Source organism: Sebastes fasciatus, chromosome 10 (assembly GCF_043250625.1).
Source record: "Sebastes fasciatus isolate fSebFas1 chromosome 10, fSebFas1.pri, whole genome shotgun sequence".
Classification (NCBI taxonomy): Eukaryota; Metazoa; Chordata; class Actinopteri; order Perciformes; family Sebastidae; genus Sebastes; species Sebastes fasciatus.
Window position 1 is genome coordinate 19,193,036 of NC_133804.1, and position 17,855 is coordinate 19,210,890.

The 17,855-nt window shown below is 40.2% G+C and overlaps 2 protein-coding genes across 2 annotated transcripts; one reads left to right on the top strand and one right to left on the bottom strand.

Moving 5' to 3' along the window:
- The first annotated feature begins 429 nt into the window (after positions 1-429).
- Positions 430-8,649, top strand: LOC141775397 (signal-transducing adaptor protein 1-like). The gene is made up of 11 exons (XM_074648730.1): positions 430-686; positions 1,107-1,178; positions 1,463-1,579; positions 1,686-1,742; positions 3,763-3,977; positions 4,192-4,323; positions 4,862-4,931; positions 5,005-5,107; positions 5,182-5,364; positions 5,466-7,018; positions 7,101-8,649. The coding sequence occupies exons 1-10, from the start codon at positions 585-587 to the stop codon at positions 5,621-5,623; spliced, it is 1,209 nt and encodes a 402-aa protein (XP_074504831.1). The 5' UTR covers positions 430-584; the 3' UTR covers positions 5,624-7,018; positions 7,101-8,649.
- ankrd13d (ankyrin repeat domain 13 family, member D) lies at positions 8,433-17,771 on the bottom strand. The gene is made up of 16 exons (XM_074648729.1): positions 16,912-17,771; positions 16,646-16,781; positions 16,418-16,542; positions 14,977-15,022; positions 14,243-14,386; positions 13,881-14,070; positions 13,653-13,719; positions 12,414-12,495; positions 12,077-12,138; positions 11,839-11,969; positions 11,576-11,733; positions 11,120-11,233; positions 10,820-10,995; positions 10,639-10,718; positions 9,056-9,295; positions 8,433-8,952 (listed from the first exon to the last, which is right to left on the bottom strand). The coding sequence occupies exons 1-16, from the start codon at positions 16,993-16,995 to the stop codon at positions 8,889-8,891; spliced, it is 1,899 nt and encodes a 632-aa protein (XP_074504830.1). The 5' UTR covers positions 16,996-17,771; the 3' UTR covers positions 8,433-8,888.
- Between the last annotated feature and the right edge of the window lie 84 nt (positions 17,772-17,855).

Consider the following 17,855-nt stretch of genomic DNA (forward strand, 5'->3'; position numbering starts at 1 on the left):
TTCTTTCAATTTAATGATATAAACTGAAGCCATTAAAAAGTTTAAACAAATATTGAAAACTTCTCACAGGAGAAATCCACCTGAATGCTTTGTCACACTGCTATTGAGCTCCCTATCTACTCACAGCACGCGTTCAATGGAAATAATTAATCTGGGTTGCACATTAAGACCGGTTTTTAACTTGAGATCAGTGTGTGTGTAAAGCTGTGTTTCTTAGTTACGCCTATAGTTCAAAGTACAAAAGAGGATTTTTTATTTGGGATATTTTATACTAACTACTTCCTTCTTTATAAATCACTGCAGCGTTTCCTCATTCTCAGAGTCTAAACAGCGCCAAGACCGAAGGAAAGGGGAGAGAAGAGCTTATCAGTGCAGGTTTATAGACCAATAACCATCTCAGGTATACTAAAGACTCATCGTGAATCCGTCACTGCTTTGAGAGCTTCACGAGGAAACAACAAGGAGCAAAACTTTCTCAGGACCCAGCTGGGCTGATTATTCAACGCCGATGACAAACAGAAGTGAAGCGAGCCAAAGCTGAACCAAAAAGCAGGACAGAAGAATCACACAGATTTAGCTGGAGGATGTCTGTGCCAGCCAGAGTCGTCCACAAGAGGAGGGCCACCATCACAGATCTGCCTCTCTACTACTCTGGACACCTGCTGAAGAAACTCGCCACAGAGAAGGTGATTATGAAGATGGGAAAAGGCATGCAGATAAATGTGTATATAAGAAAAAGAGGATCAAATGGGTCATAAATGGGGATGTTTGAAGTTTCGGTAACACTTCATTTTACAAATTACCCCAATATTTACCTCAAAATTGATCAAAAATTACTTTAGTATAAACATTATTTAATAATTATATGATTAAATATAATTATTAAATAATATAAATGTATATTTTGAGGTAAATATTGGGGTAATTTGGCAGTAATTTCAAATAGGTTACTTGCTAATTATCACCTAATTACCATGAAATTTGCAGACCTGTAAAATTAAGTATTACCGAAATTTCAATATGAGTTTTTAGGACGGCCTTTAATTCTGTTGAATTTGTGAATGTTGTTTCAAAAACATCCAAAACGACAACTTTTTGATTTTCAGGATTTCAAGAAGTACTACACAGAGCTCCGTGGAGCCACACTCTTTCTCTACAAAGATGACACACAGGACACAGTAAGCAAACAGAAGCTTTACAAGTAACACAGCAGTATTGTGATTTCTAAAATAACAAATCATGAATTAAGCTGTGAATTTAACAGTTGTTTCCCAGAGAATAGATGTACAGTGTTGAGCCTTATACGCAACGACAACACTGTTGAAGGGCTATAAGAAAGTATACAGAGGCCAGAAAGAACAGAAACAGATTTGTTTTTCTTGTAATCATATAATAAGTTAGTCCTATTTTAGATCACTTAATACGTGTTTTATTACGCAATAATACTTGTTTACTTTGTCAGTACACAGAGAAGCTGGACCTGGAGAAGCTGACGTCCATGGAGTTAGAGTCTCCGTATCAGAGGAAGACACCGACTATCTTCACCCTCACCCTGCACACAGCGGAGGTGCAGCTAAAGGTCGGATTTTTCTCTCCGTGCAACTCAAAAACTGAATGGAATTAATAAAAACTTAAATTGAATGGACTGTGGCACATAACCGAACTGTCTTCTGTTTGTGTGACAGATGGACAACTCTGACACAGGAGAGGAGTGGAGGGGTTACATCCTGACTGTGGTCAAAGTAAGCAAACACACACACATACATACATACATATATATATATATATATATATAAACTTAAAGACACACTGTGATGGGTTGATGTGGGTTAAGGCTGCACAATTAATCGAATATTAATCGCGGTAACGATTTTGACTTCCCACAATTAAATGAACGAGATCGATCGTGATATAAACTCTGCTGCAGATCAAATCAAGCGTATCCTAAACTAACAGCCAGCCACCAGGGGGCGCTCAAGATGGTTTGGCTTCCCTTTTGGGGAGCTGTCATGTCACAGTGATGCAGACTGTGAAAAACTATCCTGAATGTTGCGGCTGCAGTCCGGAGTAGAAAGAATACAGACTACTGTATATTGGTGAAGAAGAACCTTATTTGAAGTGTCATTTTGATGAAAAGATTTGTACATTAGCAGGAATGTAGCACAACATGGAAGTGAAAGCAGTGCTCTGTTAATTCATTCATTCATTATCCGTAACCGCTTCTCCTATTCAGAGTGGCGGAGGGGCTGGACCCAATCCCAGCTGACATTGGGTGAAGGCGGGGTACACTCTGGACAGGTCACCAGACTATCACAGGACTGACACATAGAGACAGACAACCATTCACACCTACGGGCAATTTAGAGTCAACAATTAACCTGCATGTCTTTGGACTGTGGGAGGAAACCGGTGAACCTGGAGAAAACCCACGCTAACATGAACATGTACCACCGTGCAGCCCAGTGCTCGGTTTATTTAAATGTAAAAGCGCAATAAACATATTTTGTCCATACAATCAATAAATAATCGTGATTTCGATATTGATCAAAATAATCATGATCATCATTTAGGCCATAATCGTGTATTGCTGAGTGCTCGTAACAAAAGCAAAAACAAACCCTTAAAGGTGATCTTAAAAAACTTGCAAGACTACGCTCGATTTAAAAAAAGATCCAGCTGAAAAACCGAGCCCAATGTTGCCAACCGCAGGTAGCAGCATTAGCTCCAAAAGTCCCCAAGTCTAGCAAGAGTCCCTTCAGGTCTCCCTCCAAAGCAACTCCCCCAAAATTATCATTATGAACGTAAACAACTTTGCAATTGTTACTCACAGCTGTCAAGCTAGCAGCTTGTGGAGAACTCTGGCGACGTGCAAAGAGTGTGCACAGGTAGACAGGCAGGTTGCCCGTCCAATCATTTGTCCGAATTAAATGATTGGATGTGTTTATTACAGTCCTGCGACAGCCACAGACACCGGATTATTTTCTTTTTTTTTGTCAGGAGGTTTTGATTTATTGATTGCCGTCAGGATGTAATGAGAATTTCAACAAATATAACCAACATGTATTTGACCAACACTACCAAACCTAACCTTTAATGTGTGAGTTCAAACCTGCTCCAAGGACAAGTATTAGTAACTATACATATACGTATTACTTACTATACATAACTCTGTGATGCAACAGCACAACTTTTCCTTGTGTGTTTTTTTGCACTCCAACTTTTTGAAAATAATTATTTTCTGTGTGTAATATTTTACCTATTTGATACACAAAGCCAGGCTGAACAAACATCATGAAACAAGTATTTCCTGGTTAATGATTAGGGACTAATTTGGCTCTTAATGTTTTTCGGGACAAACTTAAGACTCATATTAACGACTCTTATCATAAAGACCGTAAGATTACAAACAAGGAAGCAGCAATATCTGCAAACTGAAGATAAAGGTTCAGATAATCTATTACGTACTGTAAGTGACAGAAAGACTGCGTCAGTAAATATTTGAGAGTGGCAGGATCGCAGCTGTTTTCTGCACCATTGTATGTCAACAACACTCTTTTTTTTGTTTTCTTGCAACATTACTGAGTAAACACATGCAGGTCACAGATCTGCTGGAAGAGTTGACAAATTTGATTTCTCAGAGGAGGTCAACAAGCAACATACCAGGATGTATTTTCTAACCTGCTGTTATGAATTGTGTAAAATTGATCATGATTTGTAATAAAAATGAGTAAAACGGTGTTGATAAGCTTTGTTTCCCCGCAGAAAATGATTCCCTGTAAGCTGCAGCTGCTGCCTGGCCAGATGTTGCTGCTGCAGGATGCTCTGGACCAGGAGAGGAGAAGAAAGCCCCCCACGGCGCGTCCACCCCTCCCACCCCGACCATCCTTCCTCGTCTCAGCCTCACCCTCCCCACCGCCCTCACCCTCCACTCCACCACCCAAAGACGAGCCTGAACCCAGCGCCCCAGAGATTCCTACGTAAGTTAGAGAGTCTGTAGATGAAAAAAACAACTGCCTGGTTATCAGACAGGGTGTGTGTTTGAGAACCTTTGGCATCGCTGCCAGTTTATCCCTTCCCGTTATGCTAAACTAATGAGCATGTTCTCGTCCCTTGCCCTCTGAAACAACCCCACTTTATTACCTTCACTGGCAATGAGGAAGTCTTTATTATTTCTTCTTTTTGTTCCTGTAGGTGTTTCTTCAGCGTGACTCGGCAGGAGGCTGAGCGAATGCTGGAGGCAAACCCAGAGAATGGAGGCATCATCCTCCGTCCGTCCACCCTCGCTAACAACTACGCCCTGACCCTCAGACAAGTGATGCCCAGGTCTGTCTCAAATGTACAGCTAACTAATGCGGGGATTTAGATTAGGTTACTGTTTTGACTGTTTTCATAATAAGACATTTAAGGACGTCATCTTGGGTTTTTTTTGGAAACACTGATCGACATTTTTCACCATTTTCTGACATCTTATAGACCAAAAAACAAATTGAATAATCAAGAAAATAATCTACAGATTAAAATAAGTTTAAAAACGAACGAAAACACAACGATTCTTAGGTTCAGGTGGTTAGACACTAATGAAAACATAGTTATTAATATTATATATTCTATTTCTGATAATAGATTCTGCGAAATGTTGCGCACTGTTCCTTTAACAAAGTCCCTCATTAGCATATGGATCATTTGCACGTCAGTGTGATGTAATTATCATGAGTAATCATGAGATGCTACGGTTGTTGTTTTTTAATCATTCCAATTTGTGTACATTTCATATTAAATGTACAAAGAATCAATGTGTTGTTGTTTCTGAAAAGGCCAAATCAGCAGCCAGCAAATAATCCTCCTGTTGTTTGTGTTTCAGTGGGCCGGTCATGAAGAACTACAGAGTGACCTCCACAAAGTCAGGGTTCGTCATTGAACTGGACACAGCAGTAAGTCCCACCGCTCTATAAAACCATCTCCTTCTTTCTGTTTGCTCGTCTTCACGTGTCCTATTCTCTGTAGGTGACCGTCTCCTCCTTGGATGACGTAGTTAAATACTTCCTGGAAAAGACAGAGTACCGTCTTCATCCCTACGTGACGTCTCAGCCCTACGACACTCGCATCGGTGAGAAGAACACCGCTGTTTCAAACAGTCTCAGTGGCGAGGACGCAACTCCTAACAATGTTTATGTTCAACAGAACTGTCAGCTGCTCCGAAGTGTGTCAGCATCGCCTCACCTACACCTAAAACAGTACCCCAGGCAGAAGTGGCACCTATGAAGCGTTCAAAGACCAAAGCAGAGCTTCTGCCGCCTCCAGCTAACCCAGAGGGTGAATACGTGGTTCCTGATGATCAGTGTGGTAATCACAACCTAAAGATAGGTGAGAATGACTGAATATTCGTTTAACTATCAAGGTGTACATATGAGCGAGTAAAGTCAGTCTATAAATGAGTAACACTTATATGTTTTTCTCTAAACTAGTTCAGTTGGATGGAGAGCTTCGGGAAGTTTTAAAGTTACGGAGGGAAAACTTGTACACTGAAACTGACAAAGTGGAAGTCGTCGCATATGTGAATCAAACAAGAGAAAAATCCCACTCAGGCACAGCAGAGTGGGCGCCAAATAGTTCAGAGACATGAAGAATGCAATGTTGTTGCTCGGTAAGGACCTCACACGTCGTCACATTCTCATTTAATGTTTAACTTTTAACATCAGCTGAGACATTACATGCTCCCCTTTGTTTTTGACAAACTTCGGCCACCTTTAATGTCTTTCAAAAATGCACTGGACGAAGTTAAAAATGTGTCAAATCAAACTGAAAGGATCTTTATTGAATATTAATCGCGATCACAATTTTGGCTTCCGACAGTTAAATGAACATGATCGCCTGAGATATTGAGTTTTTAAAATGCGTGTTCTACTTCATAGAAAACTCTGCTGCATATTAAATCAAGCGCTTCCTAAACTAACAGACAGCCACCAGCCGGTGATCCAGATGTTTTGGCTTCACTTTTGGGTATAGATATTATCTATACAACAATGTGTTTATGATTAAATTAAGAGCATACAATTGTTTATTTAGCTCTTATTGTTGCTAATTTTGCTCTCAAAGTGCACCAGATTGAAGCATTTAACTTTAAAATCTAGCTAACAAAAGGTTAGGGTTAATATTCCTGTATTATTTTCATATTGCAATATATATATATATATATATAGCAGGAAAAAAATATTGCAATGTCAGTTTTTTCCAACATCGTTCCGCCCTAATTTGTACATTTGCAGGAATGTAGCACAGCATGGAAGTGAAAGCAGTTTATTTTAATGTGAAATTCTAATAAAGATATGTTGTCGCTAAAATCAATGAATAATCGTGATAGATAATCGTGATATCAATATTGATAAAAAATAATCGTGATTATCGTTTTGGCCATAATCATGCAGCCCAACTGGATTGTTCTCTCTTCTGTTCGTCTCTTAGTTTAGTGTGCTAGCTAGGGCTGGGCGATAATTTAATATGATCATTTATCGTCTTACAATGGAATCGTATCGTGATGAAATCAAATATTGTGATACACAATTATGAAGTCTACATCAGTGGTTCTCAACCAGGGGTCCAGGGACCCCCAGTGGTCCTTGAAGGAGTTCCAGAGGGGGAATAGTTTATTTCCACCATTTAATTCACTATAGAAGTGCTCAATGTGAGTAAGAGTCATTAAGAATGACTAGTCTGATCATAGGTTTCACTTCCTTGGTTATCTCCTCAACTGTAGTTGACAGCTATAGATTTATTCATATCTAACAACCAAAATCTTTTCGGATGAAGGTCCCTGAAGCAAAATTTCATCAAATGGGGGTCCCTGACCAAATGATCTGATCAATGTAGAGGTCTTTGACACGAAAAAGGTTTGGAACCACTGGTCTAAATTGACAATAACAAGCACATACTCACTCAAATTTATCAGAAAATCTGATGTGAAATATTTTGAGGGAATATAGTTTGAAGATTATGGTTTTGTTTTTACATCACACTTTAGATTACCACTCTGTTCAATGCGATTAATAAACAGTGTACTGTATATATGGAAATAATTATGTATTATTTCTCTACAATTTCACTTGAAACTGTTATTAATTAAATTAGAAAATACTCATACTTTTCATTTCTCAAGTATTTCATTCCCATAGGCGTATACAAAGAGAGGCTTTACCATGTTGTTATTTCATATAGACTATTTATTTATTAAATTACCAGAAAACATGCTATATCTTGATGCACATCGTTGTCGGGATATTAAATGACTTACATCTTGATAGGAGATTTTGGCCATATCACCCAGCCCTAGTGTTCGCATGCTTATATTTGCTAATTAGCGCTAAACACACAGTACAGCTGAGGCTGAGGCTGCTGGGGATGTTATGAGTTAAGATAATATTTAGTCATAAGCCAACATAATCTAAAACCTAAGGATGCTGCTGGATGAAAAGTCAGGGGATCAAAATTATTACAATTCATGCTTATGGGAGCATGAATGTCTTTACCGAATGTCTCAGCAATACATCCAATAGTTGTGTAAATATTATAATATAAACGTTGGTGCTAGAAGAAAAGTCCAGATTACTAATTTTCACATCACAACAGTATTAAATAAACACTGAATATTATTAAGGTAAATTGTTATCTTCTTGATGAAAGATTTACAAATCACTGTGCTCACTGGGCTGCAACTAACTATTTTCATTGTCAATTAATCGGTTGATTAATTTCTCGATTAATTGTTTGCTCTATAAAATGTCTGAAAATAGTGAAAAATGTCGATCAGTGTTTCCCAAAGCCCAAGATGACGTTCTCAAATGTCTTGTTCTGTCCACAACTCAAAAGATATTGAGTTTACTGTCATAGAAGAGTAAAGAAACCAGAAAATAATCTCATTTAAGAAGCTGGAATCAGAGAATTTAGACTTTTTTTTTGTTAAAAAATTGCCTAAACCGATGATCAAAATAGTTGGAGATTAATTTAATAGTTGACAACTAACCGATTAATCGTTGCAGGTGGTAAGGTATCTTTTGTGTCTAAATGACGAGAGATAAGAGCTCTTTGATACAGACAACTTTCTCACCCAGATTTAAATAGATAAGATTATGATTTCTACGAGGTCTAACGATTATTGTCATATTTATTATTAATGACTCAAACCAATCGTTATAAATTACACATGGGTATGGATGTTTTTTGTCTCAAAGTTTGTTTTATTGTCTCATGCTTTTTGTTTTTGCTCAGTGATTGTGGTTTAAAAGAGTAAAACTGAACATAACATCAAAATTGCAAGAGACAGTTAATGTACAAATCAGAATGATTGTCCATTTTTGATATGAAAAATGATCAAACTGTGAATCTTATGTTTGTTCCTTTGTTGAATAGGACTGAAAAAAAATAAACGTGATCCAGGATGATCATTACTCTTTATTTTTCACACATAGGAGTAAGCCAACATAAATGTTTCAAATGTTATAATCATATTTTTATAAGTTATTCCATTAAGATTGTATTTTCTTATTTTTATAATTATCATGGAACATGTTATAGGTTTAAAGTTTAAGGATCATTCATCACTCGATAAAGACAGCAAGACTGTGAAAAATATTCAATAAAAAAGAAAAACAAAGACTCTCCCTTTTGTCTCCTCCTTCACTGTAAGTGTGTTTCAGAGTACCTGTTTCCACCTCTTCATCCCTCCCACCTCACACTCATTTACAATCTGTTGTAGCAGCCTTCATGTGAGAAAGACAAATTAAATATCTGCAATAACTTAACACCTCAGGATTTAAAAAATAAAAACAGAATAAATTAAGAAGATTGTTCCCCAATGAAGACGCACCTCCATTGTTGTTGTTGTTGTTGTGACATTACTTCTCGGTGAGTGACAGCTGCAGGATCCTCTCCAGCTCATCCTCTTCCTCCTTCTGCTTCCTGTATGACAGAAATAAAGCTCATCAGTCAGAACAATATACAGAATACAGAATTTATAATACAGAAAACAAATGCTCACAACCATCTCTTCCTCCCGCCTCACCTGTCAATCTCCTCCTGTTCCCGGCACGACATCTCCATGGCGATACGCAGCTGCTCGTCGAAGCTCGACGCCACACCGAAGTGTCCCGACAGCCGCGGATCGGCCACTGTGCTGTAGGAGAGCGGGGAGTTGGCGGTGGGGGTGGGGTCCGACGGGGAGACGGAGGCGGGCTGGCTGGGGTCGGCCGTGTCTTCTCCCTCTCTGTTGACCAGTGAGATGGACAGAGACTCCTGGATCGCCCTGAGAAAAAGAAAGACATTAAAACTGAAGTGTTATTAAACAAAGAAAGATGTCTTAAAGGGGACGTTTCGCTGCCGGGCTACATTACAGGATGGATGACTGGGAGTTGCTGTTCCCGAGAGAAGGCGGAAAGAGAAAGCTAATCACTGAACTCTATTTAGAGACGTTTAATTACATTACCACACAAGCCAGAGGATTCCCTGAATAAGAAATAATTATGAATAGACACGAGTTAAACCTCCTGATCTTTCTACAGTAACAACTATAAATGTTCCCATTTAGAACAAACCCTTCCCAAAAAAAACGATCTGTCTGGGGTGAACTGTATTGAACTGCTTGGATGACAGCCTCAAGCTCGGCTAAATTTAGGAGTTGATTTTTCATCCTTGTGAAAAAAAATCTAGAAAAAAACTTCAAAGAAAGAATTAATATCAATCAACAGATATATTGGGTATCAGAAATTTGAAATCAATACATATGTACAACTCTGGTTTCTGTGCTTGACATTGACTTACTAAACTAATGGATGCTAAAACAATAACTGATATACTCTGTTAACAGTAGTGTTCACTTAGAGTCCAGTTTGAGCAGTGTGAACTAGGGCTGCACAATTATTCCATTTTATTTAAATCGCGTTATGACCTTCTGCAATTTTCAAATTACAGGAGGTGCAACATTTGTTAGGCAGATGCTATTAGCACCCAGGTGTCAGTAGCCAACAATACCATTTGCACCTGACCCGGGCACACTATACTGTATGTGTAAATGTACAGTGTGTACATTTCTTCTAAAGCTAACCAAGTAGATTTGGTGCCTAAAGCTGACCAATGTGCGACTGAAAATAATAATTTAAATACCAGAAACTAATGAGTCGACAATGTGAAAAATAGGCTTCTCATCCTGCGTTTGACCGAGTCATCCACCACAACCTACTTCCTGAATGTACTTTGTCCCTCTTTATATTACTACTACTATTACAGAGTGTAAATAGCCAAATAGCTGCAATGTGATTATTCTCACCCCGGCTGCAAATAGACACTCTGGATTTGTTAAATGTGTCAAGATACCATTTTAAACTAAATATTGTGGTGATGCAGAGATGTCCAGGCCGACACATTATATTCTACAGACTTCAGAAAACATCTTTGTTTGGTACAGATCCCCACAAAAAGTTTTTCATTGAAAATGAGAATAATGACGTAATCATTCCCTCCAATATCGCAAATCGTATCTCAATGGCAATATCAGTCAAAATAATCACAATTAAATATTCTTTTCAAAATCGTTCAGCCCTAGTGAGAACCTGCCTGCACAGGAAACAAGAAGTCTGAAGGTCAGCTCACCTCTCCAGCTGAGAGTCTTCCTCGTACAGCGGAGACGGGGGCACTGGGCGGCTGTTGGTCAGGGCCTCCCAGATGGTCACCTAAAAACCACACATAGGTGTTAAACAACAAGAGAAGAATAAATTCCCACGTCTGACACGTTAACTCTGAGAATAATTAGGAGTTTGATTTTTACTCAGACCTGGTCGCTCTCTGTGCCGGCGTCCAGCAGGCTCTGCTGGATGGCGAACTGCAGCAGGTTGTCGTCCTCGTCCCTCATTGGCTCGCTGCGGCCCGGACCGAGGGTGGTGTAGTCGGCGGGGGGCTCAAACACAGAGGGGTCCACCTCGCAGTGGAAGGGAGGAGGTGGAAGCTGACCTGGGTGAAGATGGGTTACAACATTACTGTACGTATTTAAGGTATATAATTTCAGGAAATGACAGTATCATGTATTCCTAAAGTTATTTTATTGGGTTCATAACTAGTGTGTGTGTGTATTTACCAGCTTCGTCGGAGCTCTCTGGTGTATGAACCGTCACAGAGCTGACCGGCTCGTCGCAGCCACACAGGTTACTGAACGTCACTCTGGCATTCAACACGTGAAACAGGGGAATCTCTGGAGGACAGACAGTCAATGTTTGAAAGATTTAAATGGCTGATTATTCCTGTAACACCAGTGGGCAGTGGGAATGAAAACACACAGTAAGAATCACAGGTGGGTGATGTCACACACAATAAGCGTGAACCACAGCTTAGAAATGACTCCTTTTAGTTCATATTATCTTAGTTCTAACATGTCAATATAACAAGCTACAGCTGTACAGACCTACAGCTGTACAGACCTACAGCTGTACAGACCTACAGCTGTACAGACCTACAGCGGTAGAGAATCAACGTGTGGGCTTGTAACTAGCTACACACAGGAAATGACCCACGCTGTGTGACCTCTAACACCCACCTATCTTGACAGGGAAGCCTGGCGGCAGGCGCAGGGTGATGAAGTCACGCAGCTTAGCAAAGTGGGCGTTGGAGATGGCCATGAGGTCGATGATGGGTGTCACCTGCTCGGCCAGGGACAGAGGGTGACTCTCACTCAACCACAGCGTCGCTTTAAACCTAGAGAGCACACAGAGACATACTTCTAGCGTTTTGATTGAACTGGTGCACAAAGAAAGTGCTTTTTGGTGATGAACATTAGTGTTTTTCATGGCTGCGTCTAACTTCTGGACTTTGCTGGTGAGCTCAACAGGGCGTCCGATGTCCCTGCCGTTCAGGTTGAACTCCGGGTTGAAGTACTCCTCAGATGTGATGGCTGTGGGGTTGTGAGGACTGGCACACTGGGACACATTACTCTGACAGAAACAGAGAGACAGAGTTATAAGTGACGGTGTTGATCAAAGAAAGCTGCAGGTGGTGTGGGTGGTGTGATGGGATGCAGAGGTACTGAGGAGGCTCTTACCCCATTGTGAGCTGTATGTTGTTCAGCAATCCCCAGGAAGGACTGCAGAGGAGTCTTTGAGCCTGAGTGGAAATAATGTAGGGAGATCATCATCAATCTGCTCTGCACAGTCACTCTATTTAATGCTCTACAAGGAAGGCAAGGGGATACACATGGAGCTGGTGATTAAGAGAGCTATACAGTGATCGATTGTGTTTATTTTTTATCAAATTTTTCACATTATCTTAAATTTACTGAGACTCTCTCACTTTGAAATAATATTGCTTCCCCACCATAAGTGCAGAACAAGGACTTACTGTGTTAGTGTAGTTGTGTGTGTGTGTGTGTGTGTAATCACCTTTGCTCCTGGACTTATCCTGGTCTGACAGATGTTCTGTCCTTGACCGAGTCACCAGCTCCACATTGGTGGCACTGAAAACCTGGACGCAATGGTGCACAAAAGGAAGAACACTCTTGAACGCACACCTTTTCTTTAAAAACTCTGTTCAAGTAAAGCTCCTGTATCAACTCATTTGTTTGGGTTGGTGTTGTGTTTGTGTAATCAGTATGTAAATAACCTGAAGTGTGCTTAGTTTTACATTTTATGCATTGTTGTCCTTGTTTTAAAGTATTTTATGAATGTGTTTTTGATATTTACCTGTAACTTTAAACTGTATAAATGCATAAATAAATAGGTATTAAGAGTCTCTCCTGCTCTATCTTTGACAGAGCAAACAGCATGTTGTGATTGTGTTTTGTCTGTCATTTTTTACAGTGTTTTCTTGTCTGCGTCTCCCTTGTAAAAATAATTTTAAATCTCCAAAAGGACAATCCTGAAAAAAACAAAATGTTTATGTTCAAAATCCCTTCTCCTGTGCTACTCTCATCCAGACACATTCTTCCTTGTATAAATCAAACATACACTTTCCTCTGGTAACATATTTCATAATGCATTGTAATGTGATTATAAGTTACTCTAAGTGTTCTTTGTTTGCTTTATGAAACGTAAAGAAAATTATTTCACAACGTTGTGTGTTGTTCTTGCATAGATTTAATATTTTTTTCACATTACTTAAAGCAAACAATGACCTCTTAGAGTGACTTATAATCACATTATAATGCATTATAAAAGTGATTATAGTGTTACAACTATGGGAATTATAACACACTATGATCCTTGCAAAAAAAATATCAGTGAGTGACCAGCAACTATGAAGTATTATGACCTTATAAGTCATTATAACATGCTTTATAATGTGTTGTGATTATTGTTATAAAGCATTATGGATATTTATGAGTGCTTATAACTATAATTATAGTGTGCTATAAGCAGATTGTAACACATTATAAGCATGTTTATAATGGATTAAATGGATATAAAATGATAAACATGGGAATAGAAAGCGTTACCCTGTTATTTTCCTTAAGAAACTTCTTGGTATGGATCAAATCAAAAAGTATTTGTTACATCTTGTCTGTTTTACACCCACTGATCTTTCAGGCAATGCTGAATAATTTATGGTCACAAAATTGTACTAAACTAACTTTCAAATGGTCTGAACTATGTTTCAGCCACATCTCAGACTAGGTCACTTACCTTGGCTTCGTACCCGCTGACCACCTCACTCTTCTCAGAACGCCAGCCCCAGATTCCCGACTTGTTCCTAAACAGGCAAAGAGATAAAGTAAGGGCTCACTGCACAGAGGTTAACAGTATTTGTGTATTGTTAACTGATGTACGTACGTGGATACATAAAGAGGGATGGTGAGGCAAATATCTGCATGATAGCACAAACAAATCAAGTTTGCTAGACGCGTTTGTTACCGTTCGAAGGCAATGTTGCGTGTGTTGAGGTGCGTGGAGACGATGGGCGATGTGAGTCTCTGGGCCGTGTTCTCCTGCGACGGCTGCATGGCTGCCAGGAGGGAGGGCGCGTCACGGGGAGACAACACAAGTGGCTCCGTGTACACCACCTGCTTCTCGTGGTCCACCTCCATCACCATGGCACCTTCGTCTAAGAGGAGTACACATTTAAGCCTCGAGCAGAGTTGTCTCTGTCTTTCAGAGTGGGTCCAAGTTCAAATATTCATGACTAATTCATCCATCCATCCATCCATCCATCCATTAGCCCTCAGCTGTTCAGTTATTTGTATGTATGTGATGCTGTTCTAAGAGCACACACACACCTCCGCCCTTGAAGATATAGCTGCGTCGTCCTTTCAGCCAGGTCATGTGTTCAAAGCCCAGAAGGGTGGTGTCCACACGGAGGCACGAGCCGCTCTTCCACACCCGGTAGACGTCACTGGGACACACCTTCGACACCAAGGGTACTGAGAGGAAGATTGAAGAAGAGGAGAAGCAGTTTAAAAAACAAGAGACGAAAAGAATGAAGTACCAAACAGGGATGTACAGTGAGAAGAAAAGTAGATTTACATGGGAAGATGCAACGTATAGCTTGTTATATAGCACTTCATTATAGATGAATTTACTGTTCATATACTTTATAAAAAAAAGGTCAAAAGACAATTGACGATCACAATTTAGAAAACGTGATGCCCTTTAAATTGCTGTTTGCATTGTGACCAACATCTAAGATACACAAAGTATTCCATTTACAATTATTCAAAACAGATAGGAGCAAGCAAACTGTATTGTATTGTTTAAGGGATACATCGATCCAGATTGATGAATCCCCTAGTTAAATACATTACAGATAACACTTTAGGAAGGGTATCAGTAATTTGTAGTGGGTTACAGTTTGAAATTAACGAGCCCTTTTTTGTGTTTAGGTCAGTTTTCAAACTGACTGACAGCTGCTGCTGCTGGGGGAGCTGTCCGACCACTGTGGTGCTGAAACAGACCTCTGTGAAAACACATTAATGACACACACACACACACACACACACACACACACACTCACCCCAACTGGTGAACTCCCACTTCATTTCCACATAGAAGTCCCGCGCCTGGAAGAGACCAAAAGAAAACATTTTTTTGTATTTAACTTACAAAAGCAAAAGATCCATGTCATCTTATGTTTGTGCCTCCTGATTCAGTCAAGCTTGAGACTTGAGACTACAAAGCTTTAAGGCGTGGTTGTAGGGTGACCACTGACCATGTGTCTCACTTTACAAGGGACTACACAGCATTTTTTTATTCCTTGTTCCACGTCCCACATACTGAGACAATGTCCCACATTTTCTTTTATCCAATGGCTGTGAAGAAAGCAGGGAAGGCTGTCTACACGAGGCTGTGTTTTGCTGTCAAACTGCGCACACGTGGGTCAAGTGCAGGTTAACATTTCACCGTCTTTGCTACGCTATGCCCAACGCAGTAAATTAAGAGTCACCGCAAAGTCACAAGCTATGCAGATTTAGGCGGAATGTGATGGAAACTAACACAAAGAAAAGGAAGAGCAGCTACAACAAAGACTGTGAAACTACTTATAAGTATTTATAAGCCGGTGGAAGGCGATTCTCAGAGTTCTTTTATGAAATTTGCCAGTTATTTTTCATTTTCACACAGGGGGGAGGGGGCGGGGGGGATACGACATAAATAGAAATGTTTATTATTTAAGTTAGATAGACATTATATCAAAATGGTAGACTACCTCTCAGCCTTGGTAACGTGTCCCACATTGTCTCACACAACAACAAACAATACTCTTTATCCCCCATTTGGTTTGTTGGGATTTAGTCCCCTTATATCAGGGGTCTGCAACCTGCGGCTCCGGAGCCACATGCGTTTCTTTAGCTCCTCTCCAGTGGCTCCCTGTGGTTTTTTAAAAATGGAAATGAATTACTGTTCTTTGTTTACATTTTCATATTTATTTATCATTGTTGTAGGGCTATGGTACGACAGTACGACGAAGTATTAGGGCCAAATTGAGGAAAAAAAATAAATTGGAGATTTTCAGAATAAAGTTGTAATATAAAGTAGTAATTTTACATGTTATTTTCTTTTTTTTCTCGTAATATTGCGACTTTTTTCTCGTAAAGTTATGACTTTATTCTCATGTTACGTCTTTTGTTTCTCGTAAAATTATAACTTTATTCTCGTAATGTTATGACTTTATTTTGGAAATCTCAGATGTTTTTCCCTCAATGTGGCCCTAATACTCCGTAGTACATTTGCTCTTTGACCCTCACTGCATTAGACTTATATACTATACACTTAGACTATAAACTGTGATACCTTCATCACAATGATCAAATGTTTTGCAGCTTCAGGCAGATTTTGTGTTGCCTAGAATGGCTCTTTTGATAGTAAAGGCTGCTGATGTGGTTGATGTGTTGCTCTGTGCAACAGGTAGTTTAAAACCTGGAGGCAAATCAAATGGCTGACTGTGAAGCAGTTTTTACCTGTCTCAGTTTGCTGAGCAGCTCTGGGATGCCCGCCAGTCTCTCAGTGGCCCTTTTGTAGTCTCTGTACTGAAGCACCAGCTGCACCAGCTCAGGGTCCCCGGTGCTCACCGCCTCCTGCAAGACTGAACACATACATCCACATTATAAAAAAAAGTGCTTCTGTATTCCAACCCTTCAGAGCATGAAACTAGGGAGCCACACTGTGCAGGCAGGCAGAGCACTCACTGGTCCAGCCCTGTGTGTTGTTGTGTGTCGGGTCTGAGGTGTATCTGAGCAGCACCCTGGCGGACTCCAGGTGGCCCAGACACACAGCCAGCTCCAGCGGGGTGCGCCCTCTCGGATCCAGGCGCTCCACATCCTGCTGCAGAGAAACCAAACAACCAGCAGCAGCATCAGCAGCGCAATGCAGTGTGCAGACACCCAACAACTGTAAAAACACACATCATCATCATCATCATCAGCTGCTGCCTCCTCTCCTCTTTTTTACTCACCTCTTTATTCTGCAGCTCTCGATCCAGCTCCAGGTACTGATTGTTCCACACCAGAAGGTGCAGAGCAAACGCTTCTTCAGCCATGGTTGCAGACAGTTAAAACAGTAGTAAAAGCTATATATGGTTTTTTTTGCAATATGACTTCTTCTTCTTCTGCAGCCAACAGATTGCAGTGACACCCCGAGCAGCAGACTGTAGATCAAGCAACTGATCAGCACAACTGGTTAGCTAGATAGATAGCTGCAGAGAATGGGTATAAACACTGAGATGTGTTCACTGGACAAACCTGTCACTAAGCAGATATATCCAATAAGCTAATAAGCAAATGTAATAGTGTTTAAATTAGTGGGCTGAGTTAGTGTTAAGGTGCTAACTCAGCCCACTAATGTGATGCTAGTTAACTAGCTGCTAGCTATCGTGAGCTAACTGGCTAACAACATTGTCTCCTGCTCCTCTTCCATTAGTCACAAGACTACTAGTTTAGCCGGTTAAAAATGCACCTAACAAGCCCGTTCATGGTCTGTTCAAGGTGTATTATGTTGGTAAAAAAGAAGGAAATCTGCTGATATAAAGTTAGCTCTAGCTCCACCGCTGTGTTCCTGCAGCAGCCACCCTCCTGTCTGTTTATAAGGAGAGGGTTGTTAACGGTGTGTCAAAATAAAAGCGAGATACGGCCTTTTATTCCTGTTTCACATCCAGGTCACTCGAGTTGAGGGGCATCCGATGCGATGTAGGTGACAGCTGCTTAGTCTAACGAGCATTATAACCAGATCTGTCAAAGTCTGCCTGTGTGCAAAACAGCAGCTTTGCTACGATGAAGTCTATTTACAGCTGCAGCAGCCTTATTTGTTTATTTATTTATTTATGTAGGCGTCGCTTTATTTCCAGGTTATGGAGAGAGATGCTGGGTGGAGCCCTGAGCAGCTGATCCTACAGTATAAATA